The sequence below is a fragment of the Pterocles gutturalis genome, unplaced genomic scaffold, assembly GCF_000699245.1.
Source record: "Pterocles gutturalis isolate BGI_N339 unplaced genomic scaffold, ASM69924v1 scaffold15215, whole genome shotgun sequence".
Classification (NCBI taxonomy): Eukaryota; Metazoa; Chordata; class Aves; order Pterocliformes; family Pteroclidae; genus Pterocles; species Pterocles gutturalis.
In genome coordinates this window covers 4073-27199 of record NW_010146088.1, presented here as the reverse complement: position 1 = coordinate 27199, position 23127 = coordinate 4073, and the positions used below count along the sequence as shown (strand labels likewise).

Here is a 23127-nt window from a genome sequence, read left to right as displayed (position 1 = left end):
TCCAAGACCTCCCAAACAGCACCACCCAAACCCTCAACATAGGTGAGGCTTCTGGGAAAACCACTGTCACTTGACAGTGTGTCCCACATTTCAGGGAGGAGGTTCGCCAAGGAAAGATGAATATCCAGTCCTTTCCCCATCACCCATGCTGTAATGGCATGTTCTGTCAAACGAGGTTTGGTAAGTCATTACTGTCAGTCTACATACGGGCTGCACCCTAACCAAGGCATGAGAGACAAACCCAAGAGGGTTAGCCATGCCATTATGCAACTGCACAACCTACAGTTCTTCTAGATGGAGGATTCAGAGGGCTTTCTGGGGGGTGCAGCAGAAGAGAGATTTGCAAGAAGCCTTCTGCAAACATGCAGCTGGAGCACAGGCCACCTAAGTGCTTCGTGAGCTTCCCCTGGCCTGTAAGTACTTATGGAGATTGGTAGGTCTGGTCACTTGATGGCAACCTCAAAAGAAAAGGGGAGTGCTGGTTTTGCATAGGTGCAGCTCAGGAAAAGTTCATGGGGCAGGTATTTTCTCCATTAATTCCTTTTCAACTGACTACTCGGGAAAGCTTTTTGCTTCACATACCTCAAACGTTCAAGCTGCATTTCTATCATACATGTAAGCATTTCCTCCAATTGTATGAGATCAGGTGCCATTTAAGGGAAACAAAGTAAGCATGCTTTCAGCCAAGATAAAACACTTGCTATCCAGCAATGTCAATGCATCATGTTAACAAACTAGCCAGCACTGTTTATGGCTCTCCAGAATATCTTATCATGGAAATTAATCTCCTTTCAGTTTGGATAGATGAGGAGGAAAGAACTTGTAGAGATATTCACCATGTGTCAATAATCCCAATGTCTGTCTCCCTTGAACCTTCCTGGTTTATTTTTCTCCCCCAGCTAATATTAAAATGAATACTCCACTGACAGACAGAGTTGCAAACGGAGAAGGGGGAAGAATACTTCAGGACATTGTTCTTTAGACCTTGCTCCAAAGTGCTAAAAATCCAGAAAACATTTACCTCTGCATTTTCTTCATCACTTGGAACGCTGTCAGTTGTTTCACTTTCTGTCAAACAAAACAGAAACAAAAATGAAGCTCACGCTATTCTATCTACAGTCGCAAAATCCAGCTCAAGAGGCCTGATCCACTTCCAACAAGTGGAAGCAAACAGAGTTAAGCCAAACAACCAGAAAACAACAGAGAAGCATGGATGCCCTGCCACAGCAATAGCAATCCAAGGGCTAGACAGCACAGCTGCATTGAACAACTGGTGCAAATTCATATGATTATCACACTTAACATGGCTATACCCTGGAAAAGACAGTAATAGAGAGGGAAGAAATAGATTTGTGCTTTCTGGGCAGAGGGAAGAGCCTCCCTCAACCAGAGGAAGCCCCCTCTCCCTCTCTTGGCAGTTCCAGGCCTGGCAAAGTTCTGTGCAAATCCTTATTTTTATCTCCCTGCAAAACCAGCAACAACTCCACCCCAGAGGAGATAAAGTGTGTTTTTGTTTCATGAACTGTTATCTCAGCCTGCTGCCTCAAGGGTTTGTTGTCACTTCTGGAGCTTTACTACTGTTGTTACACTTTGCTCTCGTTTCGCTTTTGCCACCCGTGCCCAGCTTCTCTGCCAGCCTATTTCTAGACCCTTCACCCACCACTCCAGCACACAGAATTCCTGCTATCTCCACTGCACATGGCCTCCCTCACCCTCATCACTCCAGCCAGAGTGCAAACACAGGGGTGCAGCTCCAGCAAGATGGCCATCCTCCTGCAGCTGCATTCCTCCCTTGCAGAAGAGCCTGAAATCCAGGCATTTTGACTGTATTTTCAAGCCCACGTACGTCTGAACACGGGTCCCCCAGTCCCAGTGTCTGAGGGTCAGGCTCCTGGCCCGTGGACTGGTTAAGAGTGCTGTGCCTCAGATACATCTGATGAGGCACAAACCCCTCTTCTCAGAACCGGTCTCCGGCAACGGCTGCTACCTTCAGCACACCCACCTGGTGCCCAGACCCTCATCCAGAAAAGCAGAGGGCTGGATTGCAAGTCCCCTTCAGCTCGTGGGGTTTTGAACCACTGTGTCCTGTTTCCTGGGAGGATAACCCTAGGCATCTACCAGGCTACCAACAGCATTTGGAAAAGGTCTTTCTTCAACCCTGCCACCAGGCCTGAGCAGATAGGCCTCATCCACGCATTAAGCCAATGGGAACACAGAAATTACAAGGCAGAAGGAATGATGTGATCAGTTACTGCAGCAGGCAAGGGAGCTCTCAAGTCCAATTTCCACTCTCCGCTCTGTGTTACGCATTTTAGCCCATGCAGACTGCTTTGCACAGCCCCTGCACCCCTGCGACCATAAATCACCATCCTGCCTTCCCAGAGAGCAACCTCATGCTCTGCACTGGACATAACACGAGTGCAAAGGGTGTATGGCCTGTGCCTCATGGATCATGCCCCTGCATGTCTTCAGAGAGACTGGCAGCACCTTGCCCTTGTCTTGAGGTTGGGCTAAGCACTAGGTTTAGGCAGAGTGCTGTAAACCAATGGCCTGAATTGCTCTTTCAGACCCCAGGATCTAACTGCTACACCCAAAGTCCTTCTGAAGCAAGGAAGCAGGCAGCTCAGCTACCCCAGGTTACAACTTCCAAAACCTGCACCTCCCCTGCACCAGAGCCTCTGCTGCAGCGTGCAGTAAGCAGAGGAGCAGTCCGAAACATTAAATCTAACTGCAAAGCCCTGTGAAGTTAACACTCTGCAGCGCTTCCCATTCACTGGCCCAGGTAAAGAGATGTGCCAACGTGATTAAGCTGTCTAATTAAGCCATACTGGGGGAGGGAGAGGCAGAAAATAATCTGTGCAAAGGAGAAATGGCCCCAGAGATAGAATCAATAGGAGGAACCCATACAGAGACAAGAAACAGATATTGCTAGAGATGAAGAAATATGTGGCAACAAAAAAAGAGTGATGCAGCTGAAAAGGAATCCATCCTTGGTGTTTATACATAACAAAATGCTGAGCAAGTGATAGCACTATAGTTAGCAAAGCCAGGGAAGCTGGCCACTTGGGCATGGAAAGTTAGAGAGGCTATTTCAATCAAGAAGGTTATTTGAACCAGTGTCAAACACAAGAGGAGGTAGACAACAGCCTTGGCACAAGAAAAAAAAAATGCACTTCATAGACATCACTGGAAATATGAGAAAACTCACAAGGGCCACTCCTATCATTTGCCTGAGTAACATCAGAAAGGAACTAGAGGTGTTTTTGAAATAAGACAGATTTATGTAGGACAGCTGATATCTCAGGCTACTTGTTTGTTGTTGATGTTGTTTCAAAAGGGCTAAACTAACTGTTCCTGCACATCTGCTATGGTCATACTCTTTCCTGCCATTCAGCAGTAGCACCTGACAGAGTACGCAGCTCTACCCTGCAAACCCATGAGCACAGGGTCGGGGTTCCTGTGGTTCTCCTGTACAAGTTTGTGTGGAGCAAAGACAAAGCCAGAAATAGTCACAAGAGTGTCCTTCAAGTTTCAGGGTTCTAACAAACCACAGATCCCTGTCCTCACTCCTGCCGCAAGGGCAAATGCATGCCTTAAAAGAAAAAAAAAAAAAAAAAAAAAAAGAGGTTTCTGGAACAATTTGGGCTGGAGAGGACCTCAGGAGGTCTATAGCCCAACCTCTTGCTCAAAGCAGGGCCAGCTACAGGACTGGATCAGGTTGCTTGGGGCCTTATCTATTCAGGTCTTGAAAAACCCTGAGGATGGAGGCAGCACAACTTTTCTGGGCACCCTGCTCCACTGCCTGACTGTCCCTGTGGTGAAAAATATGATATTTTTTCTTATATCCAGATAGACCAAGTTCTCTTGTTTCAGTTTATGCCTTCTGTTTCTCATCCTCCCATCACGCACTGCTGTGAAGAGCCTGGCTCTGCCTTCTCAATAACATCCCTGCAGGTAGTGCTAGGCTGCTACAAGGTCCTCAAAGCCATTTCTTCTCCAGGCTGAACAAGCCCCAGTCCCCCAGTATCTCTTCACAGAGTGAGTGCTCCAGCCCTTAATCATCCTAATAGCCCTTCCCTGCACTTACTCCCATATGTTTGTATCTTCCCTTGACTGAGGGGCTCAAGACTGTACCCAATACCCCTGAAGTAATGTAACTAATGCTGAGTAGAGGGGGATAATCACTTGCCTAGATCTACTGGCCATAGTCCTGAAAGCTTGTGGCCTTCTCTGTGGCCAGGGTGCTCTGCTCTATCACATTCAGCTCACTGCTCACCTGCCTTTCTGCAGAGCTGCTCCCCATCCCATTAGCCCCAGCCTCTATTGCTGCAAAGGGCTCTTCCTTCCCTGCCACAGAACTTGGCATCTGTGCTTGCTGAATTTCAGAGGGTTTCTGCTGGCCCATTCCTGCAGTCTCTCCAGGTCTCTCTGGATGGTGGTCATGCCCTCAACAGTATTGACTGGTATCCCCTTTTTGGTGTCACCTGTAAACTTCACAAGTGTGTACTCCAACACCCCTTCTGCTCATTGATATATTAAATAGGACTTGTCCCAGGACAGACCCTTGCAGTACTCCACTGCCTCCTGGCCTCTAGCTAGAGTAACCAGGATCATCAAGAATCATGATTTTGAATGCCTTGAGATGCATTCAAAAGCACATCAAGTGGCATGAAATAATCTCTGTGTTATCTGAGTTATGGGTAGCAGGTCCTAGTATAAGTTAGGACAGCTGAAGGCCAAAGGGATACTAAGCCAATACAAGGGGATAGTAGAAGTACTTCAGTCATGCCTCATTTTCCTTATACAGGCTTGTTGCATTCATTTTAGCAGAGGCAGCTCATGACTTGCTCACATCAGGGTGGTTCTCCTGTCACCAGACCAGCCCTCTTTATGATCCTAGCCCAAGCAACCATCATGAGTTCCAGATGAAGACAGTGACCTTTGTTTGCATTCCAAGAACTTAGATCCTGTAGCTGAGGTTAAAAAAAAGCATCATGGTCGTGTTCACATAGATGGGGAAAGTTTTGCAAGAAGCATTTGGAAAGAGGACAAATGTTTCAAAGGCCTGTCTCCCAGCTGCTAATAAGTTAAGCACCATCATCCCCCTGCCTTACGCTTTGCAAAGCCCTTCTAAATGCTCTGGCCATTACAGACTAAACACATTGGGAAGCATGATCGTTTATCAACATGTGTGAGACTAACATTGGAGGCTATTCAAAAGAACATCATACTATTCACCCAGACCCAAAGATAAAACTTCCTAAGTACATATTTTATAAAAATGTGTCTGGAACTAATTTCAGTCTAATGAGTCAAAGGCAAAAACACATGTAAAATAAAAAATTGCATGGGGAACAATTAATACTTAAGTTTGCCTAAAAAGATTAGATTTATGTTTCTACCCAGTCTCCTGAGGCCTGCAAGTCAGCAACATGTTAAAAAAAGGAAGGACAGGTTGGATCTGAAACTTTTTCTACTTTCAAATGTGGCTTTGCCCTGCTTCCTACGGAAATAAGGCTTCTATGATTGTAGGGACTCTATACAGCATGCCCACATATGCATTTGTGTCTGTTCTCCCCTAACAACTTCTGAAAACACTGTCAGACTTGGATAAGGGATAAATGAGTGCCAAAGACTCAACTTCCTACCACTTTCATGAAAATACGGGGCCAGACAAAAACCAAGAAACCAGTAGCACCCTGACTTGGGTAAAAGCTTGTTATCTCACCCCTTTTTAGATATCAGAGAATCCAGATGGGAGGCAGGCGTTAGAAGCTAGGTGTCCACAACTCTGCTGCTCGCAGTACCACTTGTTATCGGTCACTACACGGCTGTTCTAGTCTGCAGACTATTTGTAACAGGACAGATCCACTCCTCCAGGGCTTCAGCTCCATGTCTGCATTATATATAATTAGTGCAGCCCTTAGCGCTCTGTGATCACTGTGCTAGGCATTGTGGAAATATACAGCAGGGAAGACCTTTAACCTTTAGTAGGTCAGGGGATAAGGGGGACACACTATATTTGCAGCACATCATTTATACCACTGAAAATGCACCTCCAATAAAAGATGAAAAGACCTCTCTGCATTACATCTAAAAAGGTCCTTTTTCCATTAGTCACAGGCTAAAAATTGCAGCTTAAATTTCCAACCTCAGATCTGCCAAGTTGTTTCCCAAGGTGAAATGAGTAAAGAGGACTGTGAGTTTTTAAGTTTCATTAAAAATGCAGAAGGCAGTGGTACAGACACTTCTGGACCTTTGCCAGCTACCCTGGAAGAGCCCTCTTTCCCCCAGTGTCTTCCAAACATTTCCAAAAAAGGAGTGTAAAGAAACACCAGGATGCTTACCTGCATAGGACGAGACAGGGGAGATCTGTAGGGGATACAGCTGGCTCATGCTGAGAGGTTGTTCATCGCTTTCTGTTGTCACCTCTACTACCTGGCAAACATCAGGAGGATTGGCAACTATCACCTGCTCCTCGCTGCTGCCATCAAGGTGTGGCTGTCCTACAACTTGGGGTGAGAAAAAAAAAATTATTATTTGTAACACCTCGACCTCGCTGGGTCTCTAAGAGCCTGTCCTTGGAGCCTACTTGGTATTTGAGTGAGTCTTAGTACCGTCTCAACACTTTCTTCCATGCCCACCATGTGCTTTCACTGGGACTTCCAAAGGAAACTTGTGTGATTTATTTAGTTTCCATCACCTTCAGAGGCATTTTTTCCCCACTTGTGATGACTGAACATGCCTAATTCTCCCCTGATTCTCACACATAACATCCCTGAGCCCTCCTTGACATAACAGCTGCCCAGAAGCTTTCCCAGAGAAGACCACAGCCACACTCTTCCTCCACCCAGAAACATGGTCTCACCAAGGCCACAACAATCTCTCCTGATCTGGGAAAGCATCCTCACCCTGCAAGCTGACAACATCCCACGGCCTCTGGATGCTCTCACATAAATTACACACCAGAAGACCAGAACTGGCTTGCAAAAAACTGGCCACATGGTCATGTAGAACATGGTGGGACTCTGATTTATACATGACATGAATCTGTGAAAAAATTTCTTCTCCAATTAGATGCTTATTCTCACTGATCCTTGCAATGGCAGTGATGGTATGTAGAAAAGCACAGTTGTACCTGTAGTCTCTAATCCCCATGGTCTGTGACTGAAAGCTATAGGCTTGTTAGTTATTAACAGAGGGTTTTCCTGTTCTCCCAGGCACATGCTATTTAATACCAGGGGAATATTATTTATTTCTACAAAGTGAAGGCACCTTGGATGCTTTGCAAGTGTCCCGAAATGCTCTGCAGACATTAATTGTGCTACACAACACCCTTTTGAAACAGGGGAATAAACTGTGGTACCAAGAAGTTACCAAGGAAAGGAAAACTATGGTGAAAGCCAGAATCTCACTTCTCTGGAGCTGCTTGAGACAATTCTCTCTGTCTTGTACAACTTCCCTATTGATCCCAGCAGTATGAACACATGCTGACTGCATTAATCTGGCATGGAACTAACAGCGACAAGCTAGACTTGAAGAGCACACGGCGATGGAGCTGCCTCAGAGGATGGCTAACCTTAATCCAGAGTTATTCAAGACAAAAAGAAGGACTATAGATGTTCTTTCACTGGAAAATACAACTTCAAAAGGAACAATCTTTGTACAGACAAATTCTGTACAAACACAGAGCTGTGCTGGTAGGAATTCAGACAATACATTTTTTTCTAGACCCATGATGGGAAACAAATGCAGGCAATGAAACACAGCAGATCTTGAAATTTTTCTGCTAAGTGAGCTAAGTACTCTAACTATTAATTTTTTAAAAGGCAAAAGATTAAAATTAATCTAATAATTAAAATTATTAATTTTTAAAAAGGCATCTATTCCTGGATGAACTGAGATAAATATACATGAATGTGCATGTATATATACACAATCCATGCCTGCCTTCTACATCTAGACAAGGCTAGAACATGACTTTTTGAAAAAGAAAATGATGGGTTTTTCTCCTAGAGAAAAGCTGCGTATCATTTTGCTTTGTGAAGTGCCAGGTAACCACTGAAAAGACCCCAAAGGTTGATGAGTATTTTATAAGACAATTCCAGCATAAAGAAAATTACATAAATAGTGGATAGTGGTTTTTTTAGAAGTTGAAACACTACAATTACTACAATTTTGTTCCACATACTATGTTTCCACTCTATTTACACCTTTCCTGGTTCTGAAACAACCTGCTTTTTATTAAGTGGGGCGCAGGGGGCAAAAGCACACACAGAGTTAATTTTTATCTGGGAGAAACCAATATTGTGCAACCCTGCCAGGGTATGAGCAGGCCATCTGCAGTGTTTTATCATTCTTCTCAATATCTGACGAATTTTTACCTACCCCAAGAGATAACTTGCACAGCAAAAATTACGACTCCCTTGGGCAATATGCCACCACTTTCCCATGAGCTGCACATATGTCAGGAACACTGCAGGTGCTGTCTTTCCTACCCTTCAGCTGACTTCCCTCCTTTCTGCAGAACAGATCTATTTTACCCTTTCCCCCCTGTTTACGTTAAAATCCTGCTCGGAAGTAATAATTAAGGACTTCTCTCTCCAGTCTGGATAAGCAGCACACTTCACAAACCGTTAACTGAACAACACTGGATGACGGTTACCCATCCAAGCTTTGCTGTCCTACCCCTGAAAATGGACTCTGTGAGTACAGAGAAAAATGAAAGCCCTTCAGGTGCAAATTCAGTTCTTTTCCTCTGAACTTCTTGCTTGGTTTCCACAACAGACCTTTGAGCATTCTTAGATGTTGATGTTGCCACTATGCGTCCTGTGCTATAAATTACTGAGACTAAGTTGCAACATGCATTCCTCTCATCGTAAAATCAAAACAGAAAGCAGGATACACTGTACTGCAGAAAACGGAGATGTCTGCACCAAAATTACTCTGTCTGATGTTCATGTATTTTGGGGAACACCAAGTACATTCCAAAGACTGCTATTAATTAATCTCTGTTTGACTTTAGACTGTAAAATAAAGCTAAAGTGTATGAAGCTTCTTCCCTGAGAGTGCATATTGGCCTTGGCCAATATCAGTCAGTCAGTAAACAGGAAGCACTAATACCACTACAGTGTGATTCCTTCAAGTTATAAACTCCTCTGTAATACCAGAAGCAACCATCATTTTCTAACACTCTTACCAAGCAACAGCTGACTGAATGAACTGCCACAAAGAGAGGAAAACTACTCACAAGCTCCTTAGCCCCAGATGTACTTGAGGGGAATGACTGTGCAAAGCCCTGTGACCTAAAAACATGGGCATCAAAAATAGTCACTGCAGATAATTTCTGCCATCTCTCCAAACAGATGACTAATACGTTTTTCAAACACTTTTCCGACATGTATAACAGTGGAATTCTAGAGAAAAAGGTATATGGGTCACATTTCTAAGAGCCCTCACTGCAGTGACAACCTTTGCCAAAAAAGAGTTGTCAAAAACCAGCCCAATTATTCTGCTGAGAACCAATTATTCACATGCTGAGATGACAGCTAATTCCTAATGTAACAGTTTCTAAATGCAGTCTTCGCTGATCCTTGTTGTTAGCTCAGTGATGTTAAGAACTAACTCTGCTATTGAGGTGCCAGTAAAAAGAACCAAGCATGTCTATTTCATCTGCAGGTTTAAACTCCCAAATAAAACACCCTATACAAACCTCTGCTTTGAGCAATGGGAGACCGTCATCCAACTGCAGTTTAACTCCCACATGACAATGGCTACAGTCTCCTCATAGCTGAGGACTACCCTGTGGAGTAAGTTCATATCAGGCAAGGGCACCTGAGCGTGTCTGTAAGTACTATCAGGGGAACTACCACGCTGCCACAGCGCTGCTCGCTGTCTCTGCAAGGTGGTGGGGCTAACTTGCAACCAGAACCTGGTTGGGAATGGCTTGGTCTTGTGACAAATATGTTGACCTGATTGTAACCATGGTGTTCTCCAAAGTGCAAAATGCTGATGGAAAGCTGAGTTTAGCAGAGTCAAAAGAGTTTCTGAAGCCCCCTGTATGCTTAGCATACAAGAAAAGCATAGGAGTACTTACCTACAAAGTTCACTGTACTGTCCACTTCATTTTTTATGCTGGAGGACAGGAAATAGTCAGAAGTAACATCATTTAGCCCATTAATCCCAAAAGATGATTCAACTGGCTCTTGCTAGAATGAAAACAGCACAGTTGGGTCAGGTTTGATTTACTTTAGGAGCCTGGACTCAGTTCACTTCTTTGTTCTGAGATGGTAATAACTCGTATCACTTCTGCCTGCCATATACTCCCTGATCTCTGCTAGACATGGTCTTTGAATATTTCAGTTCTCGAGTTTGCTTTCTGCCTGGAAACAAAAGCTATTTCTAATTTACAGACTTAGAGGGAGCCTTCAGAGGGCAAGAAATTAGTAAGCTAGTTACTACAAGAGATTAACACTTGGAACAAACAAGGATGAAACACTGCTTTAAAATGGTATTCTACTTAATATTCATCCTCATTCCCTTCCAAACATGGTGTATCTCTTAGTGCTCTCTGAAAGGAAGCCCCAGCTTCTGTACAACAATTACTAAATTCTAGCCTTAATTTTTCTCTGCAGCAAGCCTGAAAGCAAATAAAAGTGTTTACACTAAACATAGCCTTTTAGATCACATCATAAACATTACCACAGGGCAATAGTGTTGGGAAAACACCACCTGTTCTACATAGACCGAGCTTTCCACAAGATGCGTATCTGTAGGTCTGGTACACTTGAGTGGGAATCTAAAAAGTTCCCTTCAGAATAGTCACCAAGAAGTTTAATTCCATAAACTCATGATTTCTTTAAAAAGCCATGAATGCATTTAAAGGATTATCTACAGGCCCAACCTCCTCCCTGGTATTGGCTCCATTACAGGGTTACTGGTTACAAAGTCTAAGGTCTTCTGCTCTTGCCCTGAACTGGCAGTGCCAGCCCATCATGGGAAGTTCTGCCTTGCTGCTGATCCAGAGACACTCACAGACAGGTGCAAAGCTCCCAATTGGATTTGATGCAACGCCCTGCCCATTTTCTCTGCTCCAAAGCATTTCAGCAAAAAAAAAACTCAAAAAAAGCTGTCACTTCAACACCAGTCTCCACCCTCCCAGCCATTAAGCAAGGCAAACATGCATCCTGCCCCAAGGCCTCCCCGCACATCAGAAGAGTGCAGTTAGTACTAATGGCAACTAGGTCTTTGATGAGCTGCACCAGTTGTGACAACCGGCAGGGAGCAGGAATTTGGTAAGGCCCAAGTCTCTCACATCCATGGGGATAGGCAGGGAAGTGCCCTGAGCACCCTGCTCAAGCTCAGCAAGGTTTGTCAGCACTCTTCACCCCCACCAGCAGTTGCTGTGGGTACCCACAGAGTCTGTCAGTGGCAACAGAGTAGAGCTCAATGTGAGACTCACTACGCAGATCTCCGCTGGGATCCTCAGCTTCGCCCTCTGCTGATATTACCCCATTACCATTACCAGGCAGGCTGTGCAGCAGCCTCCCACTCACCTCCCCCCTAAAGAGAGGTTTTCAGGGTAACTGCAAGACGCTCAGTGCGAAATATGCAACTCAGATCTCAGGAATTCACATCACTGAGCAAAGCAATTACAAGCAGCTTTCAATGCTCACAAATCTGCATTTGCATTAATTCATCCACCACCCTTCTCCGCTATTATTGCCTCCAACATTCAATAGTAAGTTGAACAGTAGCTGAGCATGGAAAGAACACCGGTTTTAAAATCCAGGCATATCTGGATGCCAGCTCATGTACGCATTTGTGAGAATAAGGGGGAACAGACAGGAATCCTACCTCGTCCCAGCTCAAAGCCTACAAGAGCTAAGTGGCCGTACCATAGTTGGTGGCTGGTGAGCCATATGGTCGTAGTAGGTATCGCTGGTAGGTGCCTGTGCTGGAGGCATGGCCAGCTCAGCTCACTGCTCCTGCGTCGCCTGCCCTAACACTTCTGTGCAGCTCAGGGCAAGTGAGCTGGAAGAAAGTGGTCCCAAAAGCTCCCAGCATCCCCCCACTGGCACCTACTCCCAGGTCTCACGTCATATACTAATCTCCCAGGCATCACCAGAGCTTCCTGAGCAATGACTATTTGTGAGATTAATCCTAACAGAGGATGGGATTGTTCAAGTGCCTCTACAGCTTTTCTGGCATTTAATATTTTGACTAAAAGAAAGATTACAAAGGAGAGGAATTGCAAAGTGCTGCTGTCAGCTTTGGCAGGCATCACACACTGCTCTGCTCTGACCAAAGGAGATTCCTGGCTCCCTCTCAACACAGGCTACCGTCAGACTCACATTATAACAAGCACATGTGGCTGTGTGATGCAGATACGATGGTTAAAAAGTGGTTCCTTTAAGACAATGTAAAAATCGTAGTATTCTCACATGTAACTCCACAAGTCACAGCTGCTGGGAGAGCGTCTGCCTTCCAAACCTGATTTCAATGGAGGAGTCTTCACAGGCCTCTGGGTTCACCTGGCCCAGAGCATCTCCTGGCCAGTAGGTGCAGGACTTGTGCCCAGATGTGGATGGCACAGCCCTGCACAAGTGAGCAGCAGGAGACTGAGCTGCCCTGCTGCTGCAGATGCGGCTGCTACGTGCGACCCAAGGACACTGACTTTACTGAAGACTGAAAGCCAGAAACCTTTTATTTGCTTTTTGAAAAAACTGAAGGCAGACCAAACCCTGCTGGTCAGTAATACTGACCACCCAAAGAGGTACTTGGCACAAGTGGGCAAGCTAGGAAACACCATGCTTTGTAGGGACAGCAGTTTGGGTCTGCGCTCTGAACAGGCAGAAATCTCCCACAGCGACTGATGAGCTTTAGAACTGAGGTCTTCTGACTTACAAACTATAAGCAGAACATGCAGCTCTGACAAAACTTGCCTCCCTTGCCTGAACGAAAATGAATTTCCAATGCCTTACGCACATAAATTAATTGTTCCAAAAGGTAGCTCTATTGTTCGGAAGCATTCCTTCCGTAATTACTGTATTTCTACTTACACAGACAAACAAATGGCAAATGTATTGCCGAGGCTGCCAGTTTTCCAACCTCCAGGCGTTGCAGCACAAGGGCTGTGTCAACTGATGACGTCAATCATGGCTCTAACAGCCTTCATGTTTTTAAAAAAAAACCCCAAACATCCAACATAACTATAGCTACGTAACCAAACCACAAGCATGAGAGATTTGCAAATATCCACCACAATATACTATTGGGGCTATTAAAAAAAATTGCAACAGATTATTTTCACAAGCTCTTGCACTATTAAACAGCCACTTCTTACCTTAATTTGTTTGAATTTGTCATCCTTCTCAGACTTCGTTTTTTTTCCTGCAACAACAGAAGGAAGATTTCTTAAAAGTCTTGTGGGCCATGAGTTATCCTCAACACCCTCTATATTCACTAAGAAATAGACCCCAAACGAGCCTCAAAATGGCAGGACCTAATAGGAAAGGGAGAACACATTTTGCTTAATTTTAAATCCTCCTTAAGGCCTGCGCAGTCAAAAATTCACCTTTAACACTTCGGCTTTGTATTTAATTTTTAAAGTGCTACAAAAAAAAAAAAAACTACGATGGGACTGAGGAAAGCAATTGCAGCCAAAAAATCAAGGTTAAAAATATGGAAGTAACAAACTAAGCAATAAGGCCTGTTGAAAAAAGAAGGAAGGAGGACAAAACTACTCTTAAAGGGAAAAAATCAAAACATGTCTCATCACATCTGTGACACTCTCATTATAGCCACAGGAAAAGAGAGATTGTTTGTTGATTTAAGATGTGAAGAGAGATCACAAGAAGCTTCAACAAATATTTTTGTAAATAGTTGCAACCTGTGGAGGAGGTGGGGGGAATATATATTATAATTCATGTAAAAGTGGCTTATGCAATCATGCTGAATTTGAGAATCCAGAAAACCCCATAGCATATGACCCTCACAAAATCTCATGTGCCTTGGCAGACCCCAGCATTGTTGCCCCTGCTCTGATCTGACCAGACCACGATGTGGAAGCTCAGACTTGCTGGTGCAGCTCAGCTCTACCCCACTGTTTGCACAGACGTGTCCCAGGAATTTCTGCCATCTCTACTACAAGATAGTACTTAGAATTAGAAATGTTTGCAGACAAATTCTTTTGCTCTCGCTCACACATAAATTTAGCATGTGCCATGTAGAAAGGGCATGTGAGAACATATAAAGGGTCCAAAATATATCAAGAGCTTTATAGTAACTGGACTTGCTACAGAATCTTCTACTGCTACAGCCCCCATCTCCAGAATCTCAACTTTCATTATCAGCTTTTCTAGTTCTTACAGCTATGAGAGGAATCTACCACAATGAGACAGGGAAATATGCCTGGAGGTGCAAAATACACCACAGATGAGATCGGAAACAGTTTCAAAGCAGATGTTCTACTTTTGCATACTGATCTTCCTTTCATGTTATGATTCTGTCCCAAAAATGAGGGTTCATCATTTCCAATCACACTGACTTTAAATTGAAGATGTGCCTTTTACTTCTCAATTTAAGAAAACAGCAAACTGAACTACAGGTGAACTGTACCGTACTTTAGAGGAACACCATGCGTCTGGATTGCAGGTTATCTTTTCATCCAAAAATCCTAGACATCAGAGGATATCATAGGACTAAGGAAGCCATTGTTCTGCTCCATAGTAATGAAGCCATAAGGAAGCCAATGTTTCCACTCCATAAGAAACCAAATACTCATTAGATTGACCTGGTGGTTAGGTCCTCTCCTGCCATGTGGGAGACCTAATCCCTAAATTTGGCAATTTAAACACAGCTTCCCATTTCACCACTATCATGCTGTGGGGGCTGGTTTTTCACGGCCTAGTGTAGCTACGCAACTAATGAAGTGGTTTGACAGTTTAATGTTGTGAGCAGAGAGTGCACTGCCACCATATCCTGAATCAGCCCTACTGAATTAAATGTACTGATCTCTAATATCCCCCTAATCATCTTCTTTGACTGAAGGACACTCAGTTCTTTTGTGAGAGGCAGGGAATAAACACATACGGATTTATGCTGCCTTCAGTCACGAGGATACCTCAAGGGGACTGTGATTTTAGAAGTGGTGCCACAGAGAAATGTATAAATGCTCTCTTTCATAGTATTCACAACTTCCTGAACCTGTGCTTTAACTCAGCACTCTCATTAATGACTCCTTTGGGAAACATTTTTTCCTGATTCAAGTCAAGGTGTTCATCACTCTGCAAGTCTTCAGCTGTTCATGCTGTATCACTGTCCTGTACGAAACTTTGGCCATTTGTTACTGCATTCCCAGAACTTAAACAAGCAAGGCACCTGGGACTAGGATCTGAAATAACTCCATTGGCTTTAACAGATCTAACACAATTTACACAGATCACCGGCCTGGGGTTTTCACATCTTGGTGATCCTCCCTCCAAGCAGCTTGTACTCTTAACTTAATGTAACCCATTTTTTTACACAGATGTTCCTACGATCTGGGGAACATCTGGATAGAAACATCCAGCTTCACAGCAAGAGAAGTAGAACCGGCACATTTTGTGGGCCCCAAAATAATAACAATGCCCCCAATACTATTTTCATGTTGAAACGTTCTCTCCTCTACCTTTTTTGGAGGGTCTTTCAGATAATGGAAGCATCCGATACACCCTGAAGGCATTGTTTCCTTTCTTTATACTTTTGTCCTTCACTTCTTCTATGTCAGGCAGAGAGTTCATAGCACAACGGAAGTTTGCCTTCCATGTCTTTGGATCAGGTTTATCTACTCCTGACTGGTATTTTCCTAAGCAAGAAAAGAAAGTTAGGCACACACGACGTGTAACTGAAAACCTAAGGTGAATTAATAACAGCGTAGGTTAACTTCCAGGTATCAGCCTTCGGTTCCCACGACAAGCATTCAAACAATAGCTGAGGTTGCAATGGAGAGTGCTGTGATCTCATTCCCATGCACATTTCTAGATCATCTGATGAACGCTTTCTGCTCAAGAAAGACCCAGGGCACTGCAGATCAGATGAGACTCCACAACAACATGGAAAAGCTTGCACAGCATTTACCTTTATTACATCTGGCTCAAATCCGCAAAAAGGCATAAAAAGCCTAAGGACCCAAGTTTACAAAGTGCTGAGCATGCTCTACTCCTCACAATTTTGAACCTGATCTTGTTAATGCTTAAAAAAAAAAAAGTTTTACCGTGTTTCTCAATGCAAACGAGTTACGGCACCTCAATAAAGCTGGTGAGTATCGCAGATCTTGAAAAAAAGCACTCAACCTCCCACTAATCTAGAAATTTAAATTCACTCTCTGTGTTAGTAAAAGCAAAGACAAGAAAGAAGGAAAATGTAACTTTAAAATGGAAAACAGTGTGAAAATCTGTCCCGCAGAAGGACAGTTCCAATACCTGTGTGAATTGCCCAGTTTCTAAATAAAGGAGCATCTTTTTCAACATCCCACCCATGTCTTGCGGCATGCATCCAGGGAATCTGAAAAATCTTCTTCTCCTGGAAGGGAAAACAAACAGGAAATGCCAAAACTGGTTGACTTGAGAGATCTTCCGGTGACTTGAAGTCACTTATTCAAAAACACAGTTCCAGCATCTGCAAGTGTTTTGCTTCCTTCTAACCCAGTGCTGCTGTCACTGAACTCAATAGGAAAATATCCACTGGCATCACCTAAAAGCAGAATACAGCCCTAAGTATATGAAATACTCAGATGCCCCTTCGCAGATGATGAGCCTGAGCCTGGCAGCCCTTCAAGCTGACACATGGATAAAACATGCAGTGCTAAACATTTCAAAACATTCAAACAAAGGCTAGTTTGGCAGCACAGACACTTCTATGATTAGAAAAATTAAATATGAAACTAAACAACCATAGGAACACAGCAAATTCCAAGGATTTAGAATTCAGGCAATAAAGTACTAGCACAGTGAAGGAAAGGGATCTCTCAAATTCATAGGCCAAGCAAACAAACATACAAATATATCAACTGTAGACATCTCTCCAGTGGGGATAAAAAATACCAGACACCCATGTGAAGGGGTAGCATTGAAGATAGTTGAATGCATTTTAGTTTAGAAACTTTAGGGCAAAGAGAAGTGCATTTAAAGCAACCAAAAGGAAGGGGTTTTTTTAAATTAATTTTTTAACACACAACATGTAGTTAAACCAGGGCATGCCTCATGTGGTGGAAGTATAAACTGATTCCCAAAGGATCAGAAAAACTAATGGAATGCATCTTATCTGGCTTCACACACAGACATCTCGCGCTATAAGCACTGCCACTACAGGTTTAGATCCACTTCTCAGCCTGCGAAGAGAAAAGCATTTCCAGGGCAAAATGGACCCTCTCCCAAGGAGGCCACCTGAGCCATGCCAACTGAACTGCACCCTAGAAGAGCCTATTTCTCTCCACTGACTACAAACAACTCTAGACAGGCAGCTCTCATCTAAATGACTGCATTGTAGAGGTCTCTGGTCGGGTGAGATTAATCCTTTGCCCTTTCCCCTTTCTCCAACAACCACTCTTCTTCCTTGTCGGTCTGGTTAATATTTGACTAATGTCAAGGTTAGGTTTATTTTCCCTCCTTTCCATGTGATCTTTTCTTTTTTAAGCCTGTCTTTTGTATAGTACTTCAACTCTTGTCTTCAGTCCTTTCATTTACATTCTCTTGTTCAGAACTGTGTTCTTCCCTTCTTGCTTGGCTTCAACTTTTCTTTAATTTGGTGAAAGCACAGATTTAACACATTCCTCATTCCCCTTCAAGCCCTCACACTCTCAGTTTTCCTCCTAATCTATTCCCAACACTTCTCTCATGTGCCTTTTGCCTCTTTACTCTTCCCCTTCTATACAGTTAAATCATCTTACAGAGATGCTTGCCTCTTTCCCAAGTAGAAGTGGCCTAAAGAAAGCCCTAACCCCACTATCCTGTGGTCCACAGCACCACTGTATTTATCAGAGCTAGAATAAGCTTCCTTGCCTTTACCCTCCCATAGACTATAACGAGCATGGAAAAAAATTCATACTCCCATAGAAAACCATTTCTATCAATAAGAACTTTAACAATTGACCAGATTAAAAAGTCTTCTCATGCCTGGTGATGGGGGGAGGTTTGAACAACGTTACACAATGCTGCAGAGGTTATACCATGGATTTAATATTCTGCATGACAATTCAAAACGTTCTATAGAAACTAGCAGAGTGAACAAGACTCCAGACAAGCATCCTGTCATCATCAACCATACTCACTGCTTCAAGGACACTCTCAACAGCAGTCTAAGTGTTCATTACAGTGCCTCTCTTCATTACAGAACGTTCTTCGCAATCCCAGATGTCTTGAAGCACACAGACTTATAGCAAATTATAATACAAATAACAAAATCATAGAATCCAGTGTATTATAACTTTATAATACATAATTTTACATACCTATATAGGAACTACAGATTTTCTCATCAACTATCAAATATCTAATCTTCTCTGAAATGCTGCAAGACTGCTTATTGCAGCAATACTAAGTGGTTGCATGTTCTGCTCTAGTTTACCTAGATGCTTTTCATTTAAGTACTAATTTTTTATTTTGCACATTGTCAAGTGTTTACCTGTATCCTGCTTCCTAATAATTATCTTAATAGGAAAAAGCTTATCAGCGATTACTCTCAAACTTGGAAAACCATGTGCTGTCTGATACACCATTCCAACCCTGGACATTTGTGTAGGACGCTTCTGTTTCTATCAAAAAATTAGCCTCAGCTAAAGTCAAAAGCACAACCCACAAAACTTCTGCAGCGTAACAGGAATTACTATCAAACTCCGGTAGGAACATCAAAAGGGAAAAGGTGTCACATTATTAGAAACAGTCAGGAGGAGGAAAATAGTATGGAGTGCTTGCAACCCTAGCATTGCAAGATGCTCCAAGCAGGTGAATGAGCATGAGCTCACATACTAGCTAGAAAGTCATAGACAAATTTTAAATAGCAGCATCCATCTGGATGGTAATAGTCCAAGCATCCATCAAAGCAGCAGTTTGCCTCTCGACTCCTGTTACAGCTACTCTGAGTGTTTCCACTCTAACTTCCTTTTCCAGATTCATGGGGGACACTGACCTCTCAGTATCCCTCTCCTCACACCACCTCTGCCCTCTACTGAACTATGTAATTTCCTTCACACCTCCCAGTTTTGTCTCTCTGGGAAGGTAAAGAAATTCCCTTCCTCCCTCATGCCATTCAGCAGAATAACATTTTCACCAGGGAGGTACACAACCATGTATTTTTTAAGCCCTATAGAGAGGGGTCTGTTCTGGAGGGGAAAACAAAGCAGGAGGTATAATGTGATCAACTGATAGTATGGGAAGCAATTTGGTAAGTCAGCTGGTACCTGATGTGACGTTTTTAACTGAGAGAGGTTTCATTGCTTTCTGAGTCTGGAAAAATTCCCCAAGAAGAGACAGCCAATGGCAAACCCTGAATGGTATTCATTTTCTTAGCATTTAAATCTTATTTCCTTAAAAGCTGTGCACACACACGAGTGCCATTCTCTTGCTAATGTGACCCACCTTCTTTTCTGTACCGTGAACTGTCCTTTGCCAAACCGATTGAAATATCAAATCCTGAAATCCTACAGACTAGAGTCAGTTCTGTGGGTACAGAATGGGCTGTGATACACATGACACTGTATCATTGATTCCATGCATGGCTTTGCTTATGGCCAGGATTTACAGTAAAAAATATAAATATTTTTGGTTTAATGATTCATTGTTGTAATGAATGGTTACATTTTTAAGCAGAAATGTTCAGAAGTGCAATTAGCTTGCTGAGCACAATGAAGGCAACCCAGAATGATGCTAAATCAGAGGGTAGAAGTGGAGAATCAGAGTTTAATAAGCCTCAAGACAGGCCACTCAGCCTGATATCCTCCTCCTAGTAGGAGCCAGGGCTTTGTTTTAGGAAAAAAAATCAAAAATACTTTATTTGTGAGACAAGCCTTGGTCAACACAGAATATGCTAACTAAGGACAAAAGCTCCTACCAGCTCTTGCATACAAACAAGTTTCCACCAGAAGCACAAGGCAATAGCCCCTGTAATAAGACAATCAGAGAGCTGCAAACATTAAACAACAGGACATGCCTTGCAAACTGCCTTTATGGGCTGGTGGGCTGAACTTGGAAGAATTAAGCCCTTAGCACAGTGTCAGCATCTTCATACTGCAGAGCAAAGGAGGCAAGTACATTCCTGGAGTGTACCAAAAAAGGCTACATGAACATAAATATGATGTTGTCATCTGTACATTAAGAGTAATGTGCTCAAACCTAAAATACTGTGCCCTACTTATTTCAGGATCGGGCAGGAATGACCAGCAAAGGACGGAATGCCCAGCAAAGGACAGCAGAGATGGACTGTCAGCAGGAGAGACCTGACGCCAAAATAGAGATACTCAAGGAGAAGAATCCGTAGGGACCTGAATGTGGGACTCAAATTACAAAGACAACAGTAAAATCTAGTCTCTTCCTCCTCTTCAGCTGTGACCCTATAATGCAAGAACAAGGACCTACTCAAATTCACAGGGCAGCTAGCTAGGGAATGGATAAAGCAATATTTATTTACGCAGCCATAGCATGTGAGAGTCACTGATGCAGGAAGTTCCTGAGAAACAATTTGCAGATGAAATTTAAAGGGCTCATGATAATTTTATAGTCACGAGGACTTCTAGCTTTGAAAGATTAAATAAAAAATTGTCATCTTAATTGCCATTCTTCATCTCTAAAAATGAACACCTGAGCACCACAACTACTCCTGTAGGGAGAATACCAGTGTAACTGGATTAGTGTCTTAACCACAGTGGCACCTCCTATGTTTCTGCACCTGATTTCGTGCATTTCCATCCATTTTGATAATAAAGTAGCCTCTGCAGCCAAAACTGCTTCACGCGTTTCAGTGTGGTGAATTACTCTTCTGCTACTGCAGAATGCATGCAATATTTCTGGGGTTTATTACTGTTCAAAGTCTCAAATGCACTCCTTGGTTTTATTAAGCCAATTAAAAAAAAAATCAGATTGGTTGCTGACATTTTGGAGCCCACGCTTATTCTCTCCAAGTGCCTAGAACTCTCAGTAAGAGCTCAGGACAAGGAATATTAGGTTTGGATCTGGCACGGGAAAAGTTACCCCATTTTCTCCCAGGTTGATAATTATCAGAGAGGTCAAGCAAGTCTGAAAGATATTGTTGCTTCAACCCAGAGTCTAACACAGAATATAGCCCTCCACCTCAGGAGAGAATTTTATTCACATCCCTCTGATGCTACTTGGTGAGCAATCTGCTCCCAGCTTAAAAAAAAACACCTCAGCAGAGTCTCCAGAAATGCTTGCTCCAACAACAAAGAGTTGGAAAATGCTTTCAAATGAGCCACAAATCCATCAGGCCAAAGCAGGGCGTCTCAGATCTGGCAGGCGAGGCCAGAGGAACAGGGTCAGCGGGAAGAGTTCAGCTTTGCCTTTCCTCCCCATGTCACCCCTTTGAAAACCAGGAATTAGATGATTTACCTACCCGAACCTCAGACCTCAGGCACTGCTATAAAGTCGCTCTCCCCCACCCCACCCCACTATGTGTGTGCATGCACCCCCTTTACCTTATTTAGCCATTTCAGCCCCGGTATCGTGTTAGAGTTGATTTGCTCTTCCAGCCAGGGGCGCATCCGCATCCTTTCGACAGGCATTGTCACCTGCCCGGGAAAGAGCTGCAGGGAACAAGGGGCAAAGTTACTTGCTTTCCAGGCACAACTCCCAGGCAGCTCCCCATCTCTGCACACTACAGACTTATTAAAGCTTTGCAGGCATTACACAATTAGAAATGTAAGAGTGACTTTGGATCAGTGCAGAAGTCTGCCCTAACAGCAACTGAGATGAAAAAGCCTTCTCTAAGGCAGAAAACACTCTTCTGGTACACCTGGATTAGGAAAGACTTCACCTGAAGAAGACACATTATATTGGCAAAAGCTTGTCTGATGATACAGGCGGGATACCAGAGGTCACAAAGAAGAACAATTATGCTCCTGAAGAGACCTCTTTTTGGCCCACGTACTTGCATTTGCACAAGACCTTTTTTTGCCCAGAAAAAAAAATGTAACCAAAAAAATTCACATGCAGGAGGCATCACTGTACTAGCTAAAATCATCCACCTGCTGAAGAGAGTAGTTTCAAAAGGCTGTTTCTGTCCCATAAACTTCACTAAAATTATGAAAAATACATTTTACATCACAGGAATTCATCAGACCACTTTGGTTCTGGCTGAGTAGTTTGACCCTCTCCCTCCAGCTTTCTCTGATCAACCCAGTCACTGATTTTTTAGCTGCTATTTTACATTTTGATGCTGCTTAGCTAGGAAGTGAGTGCTTCACAGTCTCCTCAGCTGCACCACACCACACCATATTATTAAGACTCAAACGGACTTCACTTTTTCTTTCCCTCTCTCTCTCACACGTGACCCTGATGCCACTTCCCTGTTTAGAGCTGTAAATTATTGACACAAGAGACCAAAGTCTTGAACTCAAGGCAGAAAATTTTAAAAACATTAATCTATCTCAGGCACCACTCTGAAAGTGCCAACCGACACTAGATGCAGATTAAAGCACCACATTAAACTCCTATTAAGCAGCCTGCAACCCATCATTTCCATGTTCAAGTACTTGCATTTAGGCTGCTTCTTCTCCTCTCCCTCTCTGCACCAGGCTCAGCTCCTTCCTCTCTCCTTTGTTCTTCACATCTGTGTTCTCTGCATCATTCTTAAGTTCTCTGCTCCGCTATTCTTGTCACCTTTGATCTTAAAATTAAAAAAGAGAAAGAAAAAAAATGAGTAGGCCACGTATTTGAAAGCACACAGCAACGACACAAATGTAAATGGGTCTGTTCTTGCTTCCTATGGGAGTACAGGCATCAGACAGACTAACAATTAGGCAGTACCAAGTCCACACCCAGCACAAGAGGAAGAAAAACGTTCAAAGTTTCCTCTCATTGCTCTGAGGACATGTATTTCCTGAAACTAATAAGGAATTAAAACCCGAGTGCAACAATA

At 43.3% G+C, this 23127-nt stretch overlaps 1 protein-coding gene across 1 annotated transcript; it reads right to left on the bottom strand.

Moving 5' to 3' along the window:
* Positions 1-1021: 1021 nt before the first annotated feature.
* IRF2 (interferon regulatory factor 2) lies at positions 1022-22905 on the bottom strand (the record flags this gene model as incomplete). The annotated part of the gene is made up of 8 exons (XM_010085609.1): positions 22746-22905; positions 21686-21793; positions 16464-16563; positions 15671-15847; positions 13346-13392; positions 10097-10208; positions 6348-6512; positions 1022-1068 (listed from the first exon to the last, which is right to left on the bottom strand). Coding segments are annotated over exons 2-8 (735 nt in total), but the record flags the coding sequence as incomplete, so codon positions are not given.
* Between the last annotated feature and the right edge of the window lie 222 nt (positions 22906-23127).